At 38.5% G+C, this 18,406-nt stretch overlaps 1 protein-coding gene across 1 annotated transcript in view; it reads left to right on the top strand.

Annotated features, from left to right (window-relative positions):
• SLX4IP (SLX4 interacting protein) overlaps positions 1–18,406 on the top strand; it is a 184,658-nt gene that overhangs the window by 3,036 nt on the left and 163,216 nt on the right. Inside the window, 1 exon segment of the mRNA XM_038571615.1 lies at positions 15,381–15,436. Coding sequence (XP_038427543.1) covers positions 15,410–15,436 — 27 coding nt within the window. The 5' untranslated portion in view covers positions 15,381–15,409.

The following is an 18,406-nucleotide window of genomic DNA, read 5'->3' as shown; positions in this document are numbered from 1 at the left end:
TTGAGAGCCTTCTTTGTTGCAAGTATCAATAGTTATTTTTAATTGCTAGGTAGTATTCTCTTGCTAAATGTACTGTGATTTGTGTACACATTCATCAATTGAAGGACTTTGAGGTTGTTTTTATTTTCACAGTACCCCTTTTCACATTGCTTTGTTCTCCAGCTTATTGGGATTCCAGGAGGGGGGAAAAGTCAAATTATTTTGTGTGTCCGTGCCTTCTATATATACTGAACAGAGGATGCCAGTGGTAAAATGGGTATGTTTTGGGATTTTTAACCTTGGCCTCAGTCAGTTTATGAATTAATGTTTTATGAAACGTGTTATGGCTTTTTATTTTTTTTTTTAAGATTTTATTTATTTATTCATGAAAGACACAGAGAGAGAGGCAGAGACACAGGCAGAGGGAGAAGCAGGCTCCATGCAGGGAGACTGATAAGGGACTCGATCAGTCCATCCGGGAACTCCAGGATCACGCCTTCAGTGGAAGGCAGATACTCAACCACTGAGCCACCCAGTCATCCCTGTGATGGCTTTTTTAAAATGTAAAATGCATGCGTTGACTTTTCAGTTGTAGCTCTTGATATGTACCTGCCTAATCATTTTAAACTGTGTTAAATCTTTAAAGCCTACTCTTTGTATATTACTTTTCGGAGATTGAAAATGATAACGGATGCACACTAGGAAACCTGCCCACTAGGTAACAGAGTAGACATCTAAGTGGAGAGTACCACTCATTTAGTGTTGGTATGGGTACATTTCTAAAGTCTTTGCTTCTGTTACAGAAAGGCAGTGTCTCCTGGTTATTATGGTATTGACGTTTTGTGCTTGAATAAATCAGAGCTGGTAACTAAGATTGGGTTTGACTTACATTAGTTATAGGATAATATATAGAATTTGCTGTTATAACATCTTGGACATTTAAATTCATTTGTGTCCCTATGTTGATTCTCTAGGTAGAAAAGGTTGAATTTTTTGTTTTGCAATTAAAAATTATTTTTAGGGATCCCTGGGTGGCGCAGCGGTTTGGCGCCTGCCTTTGGCCCAGGGCGCGATCCTGGAGACCCGGGATCGAGTCCCACGTCGGGCTCCCGGTGCATGGAGCCTGCTTCTCCCTCTGCCTGTGTCTCTGCCTCTCTCTCTCTCTCTGTCTCTCTGTGACTATCATAAATAAATAAAAATTTAAAAAAATTATTTTTAAATTTGTTTATGGTAAAATTCATTCTTTCTGGTATACACTTTCATGAATTTTGACCAATGCACTGAGTTTCATAACCACAGTGTCAGTCAGAATGTAGGACAGTTCCATCATATCCCTTCCCCTGCCAAATTCCCTCCTGCTGCTCTCTTAGTAACTCTACCCCAAAGGAGCAACCAAAGAAAGATACGCAATCCATCTCTATGGTTTTCATGTTGAAAAGATTAGATTTTAAGACAATTACATTAATGATTATCAAAAGGTTTTTTTGTACTGTGAAGGTGACTGGAAAACCGTTGTTATCAGGGTGGGACTTGGGATACGAAGTGGATTGCTTAGTTGCTCTTGATGCCTGCAATGTTTATAATGATTATGGTTAATAGAGACTGAGTAACTGATGGAAGAAAGTTAGAGTTTGAAGGCGCGGGTCAAGAAAGAATTCTTGAGTCATCTTCGTGCAAAAGGTGATTTTATTAAAGCACAGGACAGGACCTGTGGACAGAAAGACCTGCCCTGGGGTCTTGAGGAGAGGCCCATTATATTCTTTCAAGTTGGTAGGGGATTAGGGACAGCATAAGTCTCTCAGGTATTTTGGAAATAAGGTTTCCAGGATCCTGAGGGGGCTAGCTATTGTTAGGAAAAAGTCATTTATTACCATTTAGTAAAAACTCAGTCATGAGATTCTTCAGATGTCTATCAGTGGGTCATATGTTGTAGGATGATTGCCAACATGTGTCTTTGTTGGGGGGCGGGGAGGGTAGAGATAAAGAGAGTTTCCAAAAGGAATTTTTATATGTTAAAGTAGACTTACTGGTTCCTGGGGTTCATGCTAAGATTGCCTTTTGCCTTTCGCAAAGTGTCAACATCAAGGCAGTTGAGCCTCTAGAGGAAGGTCACGCTGCCTGTTTTGAGGACTTGTCAATGGGCTGTTGGTAGTAAGGAAATTTAATAATTTCTCTTCTGCCTTTGTTTCCCACATCACAACCACTGATGTCTCAGGAACTCTGCAGGTACTACCTATCAGATCTTATGTAGTTCTGAAAGGATCTCTAGGTAGACACTCATTTATTATCCCACTTCATAGACAAGAAAACAGAAAACTTAGAGAAATTGAATAACTTGTCTGAAGTCATAGAGTATGACAGGATTTTAAGAGGCAGATTTGAATGCATCTCTCTTTTACTAGAGCCTGAAGACTGCTCACCGCATGAGCAGGTGCCAGTATCTATTTCTGACAAAGGATTAAATAAAAATTAGATCTTGCCTATTAGGGAAGCATCCTATGCCAGGACCAGTGAGGATTTTCTGTGGGTACAGCAGGAAATAAGGGGCCCAGATCCTGGGCTAACTGACTGGTTGAAGGGTGTAGAGGGACTGAAAGATAAGACTGTTCTGTGGAATTATTTTTGATAGGGGATTTCAGTATTTGACTGACATTTAAAGACAAAAGGAAAAAAAAGCCCAAATGTTTTTGTCAGTTGCATTATCCTCCTTCTACTGTTGGAGACTCCCTGTTTGTTTTTTGTTTTGTTTTCCTTTTCTACAAGCTGATTCTGGCATTCACAATTACCATAGGAATAATAGGAAAAGCTAATTCTTTCTTACAATGAAGTTGCCTTCTTAAGCTTTATCTGAGTTGTCAACAGCAAGATCTTTGCTCATTTGTCGATTTCCCTTGGTATTTTGTTAAAGTTTGTGATTCCTTCCTTGATACTCTTTTTTGGTTTTTGTGTGTTTGTGATTTTTTTTTTTTTTTTTTTTGTGATAAAAGTAGATTGAATGGGCAGGAAATGAAATTATTTCTTACTCTTGAATTATAGTTGTTCCTTTAGGTGTCCAGGGCCTTTGTTGTTTTTCTGTTTCTCCTGTTTTTCTCTGTTTCTCTCTGTTTTTCTGTTTCTCTGTTGCTCCTATAGTTAGCACAACCTTTTTAAGATGAGAAAAGGAAGTATAATAATTTTCTTGATAAAATTTGAAATCCAGAGATTAGAAACCTAAAGTTAATTTCTAGCCTTCTTAATCTGGAGTGGTTGCTTTGGTTTATGACACAGGCCAGCAAATGTAAAAAGAAGACAAATGTGAACTTCAGAGTGCCTTGGATTTTCCCACAGTATAATCTAGAAGGTCACTGACTTTCTTTATTAGCGTTTATCTCTGCTGTGTATTTAAATGACAGGACAATCATGTGATAATGTTTAATCTACTTCCATTCCCTCCCAAAACTAATTTTCCTAAGGATCTTAGGATCTTTCCGTCTCTATGAAAAAGACATTAATGCACACATATTTTTGGTAGGGTCATACTCTATCAAAGTCTCCTCTTTATGAAAAGAATGCTTGTTTTCAGGCCAGAGAAAGTGGGCTTGAGAATGCGGAATAGACGATGAGATGTTATTTGTAAGATTTATAATATACCCTAACTTCTCAGTATACTTATGTAAATTATGTTTTCAGATATTTGGAAAATTTATCTTCTTGGAGATTGTCCTGAACTTCTTAAAATCAGGCAATAAACTAAAAATTCCACTGAACTTGGACTTCAACTAGAAGCTCTGATAGATAGCAAGACTTGTTATTATGCTTTAAACCCCAGGCACTGAGCTTGTTGATGATGATTCTTCTTTTTTTATTTTTATTTTTATTTTATTTTTTATTTTTTTTTTAAATTTTTATTTATTTATGATAGTCACAGAGAGAGAGAGAGGCAGAGACACAGGCAGAGGGAGAAGCAGGCTCCATGCACCGGGAGCCTGATGTGGGATTCGATCCCGGGTCTCCGGGATCGCGCCCTGGGCCAAAGGCAGACGCCAAACCGCTGTGCCACCCAGGGATCCCGATTCTTCTTTTTTTAAAGATTTTATTTATTCACAAGAGATACAGAGACAGAGGCAAAGACATAGGGAGAGGGAGAAGCAGGCTCCCTGTGGGGGGGCCCAATGTGGGACTTGATCCCAGGACCCCAGGATCACAGCCTGAGCCAAAGGCAGATGCTCAATAAGGCACCCCTTGTTGCTCCTCCTTGAAAGCAACTTTAGGCCTAGGAAAGTAGTTTTTTTAAGGTGCATACTTGCTTTTTGTGTGTGTTTGCACATTTACGTTTTAATGATCAGTAAAGCAAGTGTAGAAAAACCTCAGGGTTTTCCCAGATTTAAAATTGAATGAATACAGAGGCCAATAATCTTCTCCATTCAAATGAATGTTAGAATCTCCACTTTTTAAAAACAAGAAAAATCATGCAGTGAAAAACTAACACTTATGGCCTAAACTTCAACAGTACCTCTGATCTGTTGCCCGTTATTTTCAAGAGGAAACACTTTGATCTTCTGTTTACAAATTTATGTGTTTTGCAACTTGTTCAACTTAGGCTGCATGATACATTCAACTTAAGTGTTATTTATGTATTGAAATAGGTCCAAAGTGCTTTGACCTCTTTTTAAGAAAGCTTAGTGTAGAGTTTGGGATTTGGTGACAGTAGGGATTTATTAGATTAAATAGGTAGTAGAAGTTTAAAAAACATAAAAATAGCCTGGAGCCCCTTATTTGTAACATCAATAGGCTCAAGTCAGCAACCCTTGGATGCACACCTGTGCCCTGCACCAGGTGTCAAAGAAGATAGGGATGGACCTTGTCCTCAAGACACTTATGGTCAGACAAAGGAGAGAGAGAGACTGAGGACCAGAGTTATATGTAATTTGCTGAGTTGAGTATGAGAGTAGTGGTGGTGTGAGGTGCCCATGTGGCCCAGAGAAGAAAGTGATTCACTTTGGAGACTTAAAGAGGCCTCTAAGGAGCAGATGGTGTCTGAGTTGGGTTTGCGAGGATAAGTCCCCTTCAGAGCGAGAGGATATCATTCTCCAGGACTGCTGTGTGGGTGAAGGTGGTGAGAGCTAGAGCTGCATGTTCAAGGATGCACGGTGGAGGTGGCTATGTGGGGGCAATGAAGCTGTGAAGTTGCTTGAGCCTTGAGATTGAGGTTTGGACAGAGGGCCTGTGAAATGTGTGAGATCCTAGCCAGTAATACTGAATAGAGTACTCCTGCTCAGTTACCTCTAGTGATGGCTTTGGGGATAGAGAAGTGCAAAGATGGAAACAGGATTTATTTTATTTTATTTTTGTTGTATTTTATTTATTTTTTAAGATTTTATTTATTTGAGAGAAAGCGAGAGAGAGAGAGAATATGAGGTAGGGAAGAGGCAGAGGGAGAAGCAGATTCCCCACTGGGCAGGGAGCCCAATGCCAGGTTTGATTCCAGGACCCCAGGATCATGATCTGAGCTGAAGGCAGAAGCTTTTTTTTTTTTTTTTTTTTTTTAAGGCAGAAGCTTAATTGACTGAGCCACCCAGGTGCAGCAGGGTGGTATTTTAAAAGCCTCTGGTTGTGGAGACCTTCAGGATAACCAGCTCTTTGGGGTCTGGGACTTCTGGCATCATCAAGTAATGATTTTTCCTTCTCATGGGAGGCAGATGGATCCATCTTTGACTGTCATCTGTTCTGTCTCAGATGATGGGTTGTGTGCTTGAAGTAAGAGAGCAGAGTCTGTGCTTTCCCCAGATTCGCTAATAAATGGTCATTCTGTATTTAAACTTCATGGTTTTCAGCTTTTAAGAAAGAATAGTGAGAGACATACCTCCCTCCCTCCAATGGGGAGATAAGAGGGTGAGTCATAATTGGTTGTTGCACAGTGGTTGTAAAGGCATGAGTAATAGAAGGGATCAGGAAACTCTTCTGCCTCTACTCCCTACCACCTTGCCAGACCTGCAGACATGGCTAGGAGATGGGTACCTTGCTCTGGATACCACCTTGGCCTGTTTTTCTATCGGATTGTTTAATTTTGGATTGTCATCCTTTGCTGGTTATATGTCTTGGAAATATCTTCTCCCAGTTTGTCGGTGCCCCCCTCCCCATTTCCTTATGATGTTTATTGATGAAGAGAAGTTTTAAGCTTTTTATTTTGAAATAATCGTAGATTCACAGGAGGTGGGCAAAAAAGGGGGAGTCCTCTGTAACTTTCCCTAGGTTACCCCAGTAACAATAGCATGCTTATAGTGCCAATATTAAAGCCAGAGAATTGACATTGGTACAATATGCAGAGTTTATTATTACATTTAAGCAGTTTACATGTATTTATTTAATTCTGTGCCATTTTATCATATGTGTCTGTTCACATAACCAGTACCAACAATAATCAGGGTTTGGAACAACACTGCCATAGGCTCCTTCCTGCTACCTCTTTATGTAATGCCACATACTACTCCTCCATCCTTAATCTGTGGCAGACTTTAATCTGTTATTCATGTCTATAATTTTGTTATTTCAAGAATATTATATAAGTGGAATTCTACATTATATAACCTTTTCAGATTGTCTTTTTTTTCACTTAGCATAATTCTCTTAAGATCTACTCAAGTTGTTACCTGTATCAACAGTTCATTCCTTTTTTTTGCTAATACTCTGTGGTATGGATATACCACCATCTGTTTAATCACTCACCCTTTGGAGGACATTTGGGTTGTTTCCAGTTTGGGGCTATTATGTATAAAGTTTGCTGTGAACATTTGCATACAGATTTTTCTGTGAGCCTAGGTTTTCATTTCTCTGGGATAAATTCCCATGAGTGAAAGTTTCGAGTCATATAGTAAATGCATATTTAGTTTTATAAGAAATCTGTCTCTCTTCCATTGTGTCTGTACCACTTTTATGATCCCACAGGCAGTGTAGGATGTAGAGATCCATTTTATTTGCATCCTCATCAACATTTGGTGTTACTGCTATTTTTAATTTGCCATTCTGGTAGGTACGTAGTGATGTCTCATTGGGGTTTTATTTGCATTTCTCTGCTAGCCAATGATGTTGAGCATCTTTTCATGTGCTTATTTACCATCTGTATATCCTCTTAGATGAGATATCTGTTCATGTCTTTTGTCCATTTTCTAACTGGATTGTGTTTTTTTATTGGTGATTTTGGGAGTTCTTTGTAACTTCTAGTTCTAAAACTTTTGATGGATATATGAATTACAAATATTTTCATCTAGTCTGTAGGGAAGTTTTAATTTTAATATGCACCATTCTTTTTTCTTTATGGTTTGCACTTTTTTTGTATTCAGTTAAAAAAAACTTCCCCTTTACTTTGAGTTCTTGAGAATGTTCTTGAGAGGTTCTGTTTTTTTTTTTTTTTTACATTTTAGTCCATCTGAAATTGATATTTGTGTGTTGCGTGAAATAGTGATCCCGTTTCATCTTTTTCCAAATGGATAAACAGTTGTTCAACAACAATTTATTGAATGAGTAATCTCTTCATTTCCCATTGATCTGCAGTGCGACTTCTATCAGCCATTTCCATAGTGTGTAGGTTTGTTTTCTGTCCTTTCAGCCTGTTTAACCTTTGCCAATTCATATTATTTTCTTTACTGTAATATTGTAGTTTTGCTGTATCTGGTAAGACAACCCACCTCCTTTGTTTTTCTTGACTTCTTTTTTCCTTTACAAGTTATCTTAGTGCCCTTTGCTCTTTCTTAGATTCCTGGTTCAGGATTATACTTAGAATTGCATTAAATTAGAAGAGCAATTTGAAGAAGTCTTCCACATTTCCTATTCAGTTTATTCCTAGATGTTTTATATTTATGGGATTGCTAGTTTAAAAGATATTTAAAAATTGACATTTTCTACCTGTTTCAGAGAAATTCTTTTTAATAGTTTGTCATGAAGCTTGTTTGCTATATTTTTTTATAGATGCTTTTTTATGATTAAGAAACTTTTTAAAGTTTATTTTTAGTAATCTCTACCCATCATGGGGCTTGAACTTAAAATCCCAAGGTCAGTCACACATTCTTCTGACTGAGTCAGCCAGCACCCCTATGATTAAGAAATTTCTTTTCTCAGATTTTTAATGTTGTTCTTTATTTTTTCCTACCTCTATTAAAATGGCCATATGTTTTTATTCCTACTTTAATTTTTTAGTATGGTGATTTTTCTAATATTAACCCAACCTTGCATTCCTCTGATAAACGTCGCTTGGTTCTGGCATATTTTTTATATGTTATTAGAACCAAATTGCTCCTGTTTGTTTAGGTTTCTTGCCTCTATTTTCATGTGTAGAATTGGCTGTGATTTTCCTTTCCTTATGTGGCCCTTGTCTGGTTTGGCTGTCAGGACTTAATAAAATGAGTTGTTTTATGGGGGTAGGGTCCCTCTTCTCTTGTCTGGAGGGATTTGTAAACTGGTATTATTTGTTCCTTGAACTGCTGTTGGATTTTCGATCACAAAGATTTAAAAATAGAAGAGACCTGAGACTCACCTGTGTAACAGTCTTGCCCTACTGAGATAGGAAGATTTAAATGCTGAGGCTCAAATCCAGAGGACATGGTTCTCTGTACCATGACTCAGTCATTTCATCATTCCAGAAACCCTAAAGTTAAGGTAACAGCCATTTTATTTCTTTCACACTGAAGTCCATGCAAAACCATATAACAGAGGCTAGGAAAATACCCCATTATCCCAACAAACTTGGTCCCTTAGGCTTTTAGCCTTATCTGATTAAGTTGCAGAACCTAGAGGGGAGAGGGAGCCTTGGGAGACAGGCGCTGTGACATGTCGCTCAAGGATAGCCTAGGAGAGCTGGCAAAAATCTCACTGGTTCCACTGTTGAGGGGCATTAATATGTATATTGCCCAGTGCCCTAAGAGGTGATAACTTTCTTCTGAATATCAAATATTCACCATGTGGCATTTTTTTATGAAAGTCATAAAGATTCAATATACTTTTTGGAAAATTTCCGTAATAAAATGGTTGGGTGCATAAATGACTCAACTCCTATTTGGAATATTTCTTCATCCAACAGACATTTCTTAAGTACCCTCTAGTGTCAAAGCAGTACTCTGAGGGTTCACCTTTGAGAACCTGTTCTTACCAGGGTAGGTAATAGTGCTTTAACCATATTTGGGAATTCACTATTTATTTCACTATTAAGTTCATTTCTAGCACTTGTCCCTAATGGTGTAATGAAGCAAAAAAAAAAAAAAAAAAAAAGTGTCTTCCTTATCTAAAATGACTTTAGCAGATTTGCAGGCTCAGGGTCTATGCATTGGCTATCCAGATGTGTTTTGGGCTTTATGTTGGTGGACTTTATTTTTTTTTTTTTTATGAAGATGTATGCAGTCACATAGCACAATAGTTAAATTAATGCAGATTACATTTCCTTAGCTGTAGACTTCCTTCCTCTTCATTGGTAAGAGAGAAATGCCACTCATGTAGCTCTATTTGAAGTCTTACTCTGTTGGGATCTTGTACCTTCTTGGTGGGAATGTGGGGTGGGGGAGGAAAGGGGATTTGAAGGAGAGAGGGTACACATACCTTGATAGTCCAGTTAACAATCGACCTTGGCAGTTCTGCAGTTGACAGATGGTATTCGTTTACCCTTCGCCGAGTTGACAGGACTCTTCTCTCACCCTTGACCCTCAGCTGTGAGACCCTGGCCTGGTCTTACAAGTATACTTTTTAGAGGAATAGATGGCAGAGCTGAGAGTAGATAGTTTGTGAGGTTGTGACTCTAAAGTTAGCTCTAAAGTTGTGACTTGTTGAGCCTTCAAATATTGTGGAAACAAATGAAGAAATTATATACATTGAGAGGCAGAATGCCACATGATACTAAAAAACAGATTAAAAATAAGCAAAATGTAAAAATATGAAATAGGTGAAGGGAATTAAGAAAAAATATATGTGCAAAATATATAATGTAATTCCTTTTCCCCATGTGGCCTAATTTTACATTAATGGACCATATTATTTTATATAAAAATATATACTGTTCAGTCCTACATTCTTACAGATCATACTTTTGAGATTGGGCTTTGATGATACTTTTTTTATTAAAGATTTTTTTTTAAATTCATAGAGACACACACACACACACAGAGGCAGAGACACAGGCAGGGGGAGAAGCAGGCACCATGCAGAGAGCCTGACGTGGGACTCGATCCAGGGTCTCCAGGATCATGCCCTAGGCTGCAGGCGGCGCTAAACCGCTGCGCCACCGGGGCTGCCCTGATGATACTTTTTGAAGAATCCAGTCCTTTAAAAATGCAGCTATTCTTTACTGATAAAAGCAAAAAGAAAAAAAAATGACTATTTAAAAAAAGAATACTGGAACCTTATCGTGAAGTTGAAAAAATGTAACCTTCACAGTAACATGGGCTATAATCTAACAGATATGGCTTGAAAGCCTTGCTGCAGCCTTTGGTGTGGTCCACCTGTCCTTCAGGAAAGGAAGGACATATGGGAAAACCAGTGTACAATTAAGCTTCAGTTTGGTTGGGTACTTGCTGACAAAATGTTCTTTCCCTTTTCTCTGTCAGCTGAAAAATTTAAGCATCCTTCAGTGGAGGATTCCCTAAATTCTTGGCAGAAGTTTTTCAGACCTAATTTAGTATATTTAAGGGGACTGATTTTGTGTTTATCAGGCTCAAATAACAGAGAGATCTACTTAAAGTTTGCAGGACAACGTTTATAAATGTTGTTTCCAAACATGTGTTCCTGATTCTCTAAGAACTTATTTTTTTCCATTTACACCTATTTCTAAATGAGGTTACTAGGTGAATGTTCTTCAGAATTTCTCTAAATCATTTGCACTAGATCATTCAGAGAATAGAAATGAATAATTAAAGTGATTTGGGGTTTGGATAAAGATATCTTTGCCTAAAAGAATAGAACCAACTGTGGGTGGCACAGTTGGTTAAGTGTCTGACTTTGGCTTGGGTCATGATTTCAAGGGTTGTGAAATTAATTAAGCCTCAATTGGGCTCAGCGCTCAGCAGGGAGTCTGCTTGTCCCTCTCCCTCTGCCCCACCCCATGCTCTCTATGTCTCTCTTTCAAAATAAATAAAATCTGGCATGCCTGGGTGTCTCAGTGGTTGGGCATCTGACTTGGGCTCCCAGGGTCCCAGGATCCAGTCCTACATCCTGCTCCCTGAGAGGAGCCTGCTTCTCCCTCTGCCTGTGTCTCTGTCTCTCTGTGTCTTTCATGAATAAATAAATAAAATCTTAAAAACAAAATAAATAAGGTCTTAAAGTAGAATCAAAGGTTATCACATTTTGGAAAAAAAAATTACCAGATTTTAAATCACCACCGACCAATTGTTAACACTGCTCAAGTGCCTAGTGTTTATAAATGATTGCATCAGGGGTTTTCATATATCATTTTATTTAATCCTTTTGATAATTTTGAGTGAGATATTTCCCTATTTTTTAAATTCGTGATCTGGGACACAAAAATAAGTGTTTTTTTTTTTTTTTGGTAATGAAACCAGATACTCTCAGATTGCACTGTCCATTATGGTAGCCACTGATCACTGGTGTCAAACACTTGACATGTGGCCAATCCAAATTAAGATGTGCTGGAAACAAAATACACAGCTGACTTCAAAGCCTAAATTCAAACACTAAGAATGTAAATATTTTTATAGTGATTACATGCTGAAATACTAAGGTGTTGGATTTATTAGGTTAAATTAAAATATTATTAAAATTAATTTCCTCTATTTCTGTTTACTTTTTTATTAACTGCAACTGCAAGAAAATTGAAAAGTACATCTGTGGCTTGCATTCTATTTCTGTTGTACAGTGTTGCTCTATGTACCTGTGCACACAATTGAAACACGTGAGGGCAGCCCCGGTAGCTCAGCGGTTTAGCACCGCCCTCAGCCCAGGGCATGATCCTGGAGACCTGGGATCGAGTCCCATGTCGGGCTCCCTGCATGGAGCCTGCTTCTCCCTCTGCCTGTGTCTCTGCCTCTCTCTCTCTGTGTCTCTCATGAATAAATAAAATTTATTTAAAAAAAAAAAGAAACAGATGAATATTTCCATGTATACAGCTTGTGAATTATGGCATCCTTTTCACTTCATTCCTTCCTCCAGAGCAACTCTCTTCAACTTGCTCTTCTTCGTGTTGGAGCCAAATTTAGCACTTAATGATTAGGTCCATATCACTAAATTACTTGCTCAATTTCTGCTTAAATTTTTCCTGTTGTGGTGGAAGTTGTAACTGTTTTATATTGATTTTATTTAGGCTCTGCCTTTTTTTTTTTTAAAGATTTTATTTATTTATTCATGAGAGACACAGAGAGAGAGAGAGAGGCAGAGACACAGGCAGAGGGAGAAGCAGGCTCCATACAGGGAGCCTACATGAGACTTGATCCTGGGTCTCCAGGATCACACCCTGGGCTGAAGGTGGCGCTAAACCACTGAGCCACCCGGGCTGCCCTAGGCTCTGCTTCTGAAAAGTCTGCTTAGTATTAATGGGAGCTCTGGCTCAGTTTAGCTCCTATGCCCCTGCTGTATAATATGCACATACACACATATTCCCCATCCTCATAATATTACTGTAAGCATAACATTGCTTAGGTCAAGATTCAGTGTTTGTTATCATGACTACACATGCTAGCTGTAAGTGAGCTGTGTATGAACTACTCTTTTTATTTTCTGCAAAGTTTTTGTTTATCCTAGGATTAATATTGTCTTGTTATTCTTCAGTTGCCTAGCTTTCCATGTTCCTGCTCTAATTCAATCTCATATTCTCCACCATTTTCTGATTTTGCATGCTTGCAGATGCTTTTGAAGATGTATCTCCTGGAGACTTGTAAACTGCACTCATGGTTCTCTCCTGGTCTAGCCCGTGATCTCATTCAGGGGCTTTCACCAAATTCTAGGATTTCCTCTGCCTTTTGCCTATTGTGGCCTTCCTGTTTCCTGTATCTTCCTCTTTCTTGATTAATTTCCTCATTTTGGCAAAACATATCTTCAGTAGCTTCCTGAAAAAGGATGCATGGGACTTAAATTTTTTAAGACCCCTTGCATATATCTAAAAATGTCCCTTCCCCCTCATGTTTTTGTTTTTTCTTTTTTTTAAGATTTTATTTATTGATTGATGAGAGACACAGAGAGAGAGAGAAAGAGGCAGAGAGAGAAGCAGGCTCCATGCAGGGAGCCCGACGTGGGACTCGATCCCGGGTCTCCAGGATCACGCCCTGGGCTGCAGGTGGCGCTAAACCTCTGAGCCACCGGGGCTGCCCTCCCCCTCATGTTTTAAATGAAATTGGAGTTTGGAGACAATTTTATTTAGAATTTTGAAGATATTTCTCTATTGTCTTTTAGTCTCCAGAGTTGCTTTGAGCCGTTTGGAGCCAGGCATTCACTTACCACTCCTTTTAACTTACCTCCTACTCCTTTTTTAAATTTTTTTTTTTTTTAAATCTCCAGTGCCTGATGTTTTACTGTGATATATGCCCTAATATGAGATGTTTCCATCCTACCTTTCATATATGAGTCCTCCTGTACTGGTCCTTTAATTTTTAATTTATTCTTTCTTATTTTTCATCTTTTTTGTTTTTGCTGAAGTTTCTGAATGACTTACTGAACTTGGTCCTCTAGCACTTCTATTAAGTATTTTATTGCAGCTATCATTTTGTTATTTTCTGAAAGTTTCTTATTTTTTTTTGTTATTATATTTATTGCTTTATGGTTGCAATGTCTCCTATCTCCCTGATATTAATGATAGTTTTTAGAAAATGGTTTCTTTCTCCATGCATAGTCCAATACTTTTGGCCAAGTATTTTTTTTCTTGTTTGTTTTGTGTTCTTTCATGACAGTCTTTCCTTAGACAACAGGTGATTCCTACTTGTTTCCTTTTATTTGAGAGTGGAATATTAAAAAGATGGAAGTCAGTTCTGCATGCAGATGTGGGGCTTGTGGGTGTGGGCTTCACTTTGGAGCCATCTGTCTAGGCTGTTTCCTTGGGGAATCCCTGGTGTTACTACTTATTGATCATACCTTTAGGTTAAGTCCAGTTCCCTGAACGGTTTTAGTCTCCTATTTGGAGAAGCTAGGCAGGGTAGAGGGGTGTATTAGTTAAGAGATGCAGAACTAATAGAAGGAGTATAAGTATTATAGGAATTGGCTCTTGCAATTATAGAGACTGAGAAGTCCCACCATCTGCTGTCTGCCAGCTGGAGAACGAGGAAAGCCCATGTGTAATTCATTCTCAGTCCAAAGGCCTGCGAACCAGGAGTGCTTAAATCTGAGGACAGCAGTATCCCAACTCATAGATAGTAAATTCATCCTTCTTGTACCTTTTTGTTCTATTTGGGCCCTCAGTGGATTGAATGATAACTACCCACATCAGGGAGGGCCATCCACTTTACTGAGTGCATCAATGTAAATACTGATTCCTTCCAGAAACACCCTCACAGATACACCCAGAAATAATATCTTATTATTTATATGGGCATCCCTTAGCTCAGATAAGTTGACACATAAAATTAACCATCATAAGGGACATACAGGTTGGGGAACATGCATATCAAACAGTTTGTTAATGTTCCCTTAATTTTCTCTTTTTTCTGTAGGGTATCCCCTACTTTATGCTGTGCCTGGTGCTTTCCATACCAAAGATCCTCTGTCTTACTCTCTTCAAAAGATAATTCTCTACACGAGGGTGAGAGAGGACAGTTGGCCTGGCTGAGCACAGTAAAGGGTTTGAACTGTGTGGGTCTACTTATATATGAGGTATCATTATTATTGTTATCACTGGTTTTTTTCCCCAATAATACAGTACTATAAATGTATTGTTTCTTATGATTTTTTGTGAGGGGAGGGGCAGAGAGAGAGAAGGAGAATGAGAATCTTAGCAGGTTCCATGCTTAGCATGGAACTCAATGAAGGGCTGTATCTCACAACCCTGAGATCATGACCTGAACCAAAGTCAAGAGTCAGACACTTAACTGACTGAACCACCCAGGTGCCCCAATGGTGTTCATTCTTTAAACATCTGGTCGAATGCACCTGAGCCTGTGCTTTCCGTTGTTGTTGGTTTTTAAGTTACTGATTGAATATTATGTTTATATGTATAAATATGTATGCATATATGTATTATAAAGTAGGCTCCATTCCCACTCTGCAGCCCAATGTAGGGCATGAGCTCATTGCCCTGAGGTCAAGACCTGAGCTGAAATCAAGAGTCAAATGCTTTACTGACTGAGCCACCCAGGGCCCCCAATATATTTTTAAGACCAGTTAAAAGTAGATGTTTATCTTGCAAATGCTTACTGTTACATGATTATTCAGCCAAACTTTCTCCTATATATGATTATATAGAGATTTTGATACACTTGCTTATAACTTTTTTTCTTCTATTAAAGGTCTGTAATTACTCTGGAATCAATAATCCATGGCGTCAAAGAAATTTGCTGTTAAAGTAAGTAGTGCTTAATAGTCTTCTTTAAAATGGTTAATCATTTTCTAATATAACTGAGTTCTGTGTTCACTGACAGCTGATGTTCTGAACTTGCCTTCTATTCTTAAAATTAGGTGATTGAAGATTTGCATGTTAAGAATGAGATGGGGGAGAAAAGAAATAGTTCATATGGTTATGGGAATTTCTTGCTTCAGGTCTTCAGTAAGATGCCTTTGGTCATAACTTGGTGCTTAATGTTAAAAATTGTATTCACATATATGTGTCCGTGACATGATTTTTGATTATGAAAAAGCAGATAAAAATGATGTAGGCAGCAAATGCCGCAGGTGGGTGAATGTCAGGAGAGAGGTCTCTTGTCTGTTGGTCCTCTTTTGTTTTTCTTTTTTAAGTATCCCTCCTCTATCCCTTGATGGCTGGGGCTGAGACCTTCTCAGATGTGAGGGGTGATGGGAACTGAGAGGGGAAGAATTTATAAATAGTATGAAGTCTCTAAGATGCCTTCACTGATGCTGGCTGTTGACATTTTTTTCTGTGCTAGTATTATATTAAATACATTCAGAACACCAAAACAGACAAATTACAGTTGTTAACCAGATCAGATACTAATTAATATTGTAGTTATTTTTACCAAGTCACGGGTTATTAGATTTACAATGGATATATAAATTTCATTGCTTACAATTATCTCTTGTGTCCCCATGTTCTATCATATTTCTTATGAGAGATTATAAGTGGTGAACTTTCATCATTTGTCTTTCTAAAAAATGTATTTTTGTCTTAACTCTAGAAAGTTGATTATAGAAACCTAGGTTGAGCATTATTTTTTCCTTGGCACTTGGAAGATATTTTTCCATTGTCTTCTGGAATCTGTTATTGCAACCGAGAAATTTTGTAGTTATTAATGTTTAAAACCACCTTAAAACTTAGTAGCTTAATACAAGCCATTTTATTCTCTTGTGATTATGTAGGTTGCCTGGTATCATTTGGGTCATCTTTTTCTCTTTTTGATGGTGGCTGGGACAGCAGTATCTTGGTCCTCTAGCACTTTTGCTGGGGCTGCAATTACTGGGAACCCAGTTCAGCTGGAACATCAATGATGACATGCTCACATAGCTGTCACTTGTTACTGGCTGTGGTTGGGACCTTACCTGGGGCTGTTAATTGTTGCCTGTCAGTTCTCATTCACCTGGCTACTCCCTGTTGCTTGGGCTTCTCCATGCTTGGTGTCTGTGTTTGAGGGATGGTGTCCAGAGCAAGAGTTGCTAGAAGAGAGAAGATAATTTGCCAGTTCTTTGAAGACCTGGGCTCTGAAGTCTCAGGTGACACTTACACTGTACTCTATTGGTCAGAGCACTCAAAGAGCCCAGCCCAAGGGCAGCTACAGCTTTTGATGTGAGAAGCAGCATGTGCTCACAGGGAAGCAAAGATTTGTGGGGATGCATCTGTGGAGAATAGTAACCACAAGAGGTCTGTTGCCTGTCTCATTGTGATTTCTTTCATAGTTATCTGGGTTATAAACTTTTATTTTGTTTTTGTCTTTGATGTTTTACAATTTTCACTATGAAGCCTCAAGCCATAGGCCTGTTTTTGTTTTATCTGGCTTGGGATGCAGTTTGCATCTTTATTTTAAAGATTCACATCTTTTTTTTTTTTTTTTTAACAGTTTTGGAAAATTTCAACCATTTTCTCTTCAGATACTACTCTTTATTCTCTTTATTCTCTTCTGGAACTTTCATTCATTCATTCATTCATTCACAAAAGACACAGAGAGAGGCAGAGACCCTATGCAGAGGGAGAAGCAGGCTCCTTGCAGGGAGCCTGATACAGGACTTGATCCCCGGACCAATATCATGCCCTGACCGGAAGGCGGACGCTCAACCACTGAGCCACCCAGCTTCCCTCTGAACTCTTATACTAAGTTTTCTGGGTAGTCTCACAATAATTTCTTATGTGCTTCGAGGGTGATATTAACTTGTCCAAGACAGAGTCCGTGTGGGCTGTCTTCGTGCAAAGCTCTGCCAAAACTGTCAGTGGCCCAGTAGGTCAGATAGTTCTGGTCAACCACTGATTTTGGACCTCAGGTGCCTAATTATACCAGAGATGAGTCTCTTGATTTCTAAGCCATACACAATGATGAAGCGGGTTCTGCCACCATATTGCCCCATCTCAGCTACCCTAGCAAGGCCTGGAACTTAGCTCCTAGGTCATGCCAGACAGGGGAATTATTCCAGCCATGAGTCTCAAACTAGCAAGTTAGGGATACAGACAGCATTCTGACACATTATATAGAAGATTGTATGCATCATGTTGTGATTATATCTGTACATCTGATCACACACAGGCAAGGGGCTGGTGCTTCGCTAATCATGCAGCCTAAAAAGCCCCACCACCCAAGCATTGGGATTCCATTCTGAATGTCTGACATCCTGTCCTGCCAGATTGGGTGTATTGGCCATGAGCGTCATGGGGACCTACACACCTGCTACTGATGCTCATCATGTGCCTTTTCTGACGAATGCTATTCCAGTAGACTTGTATGAGTATTGTTGGCCATTTGCCTTTTCTTGTTTCTCTTAATGTCTCTATGCTGCATTCACAGTGATTTTTATTAGACCTCTTCCAGTTGATTAAAATCTTCTCATCTGTATTTAGTTTCCTGTTTAATCTGTATTTAATCTACTCTTTGACTTTATTTTTAGTGACTATATTTTTCAGTTGAGAACTTGATTTATTTTTTTAAAATTCATATTCTATCAGTTCTTTTTTTAAATATACTTGTCTTATTTTTAAATGTTCCCATATCCTTTTATCTTTATAATTTTAAAGCAGTTTATTTCATAGTCACTTATAGGTTCTATTATTTCCATTATTATTTACTAAGTGTGCAATAAATTGGTGATTAAATTGCTGGATTGTTCATGTGTGGAACAGTTTTTTTTAAAGACTTTATTCATTCATTAGAGAGAGAGA

This window comes from Canis lupus, chromosome 24 (genome assembly GCF_011100685.1).
Source record: "Canis lupus familiaris isolate Mischka breed German Shepherd chromosome 24, alternate assembly UU_Cfam_GSD_1.0, whole genome shotgun sequence".
NCBI classification, from domain to species: Eukaryota; Metazoa; Chordata; class Mammalia; order Carnivora; family Canidae; genus Canis; species Canis lupus.
The sequence above is the reverse complement of the archived record's forward strand: the minus strand, read 5'-3'. Positions and strand labels throughout refer to the sequence as shown.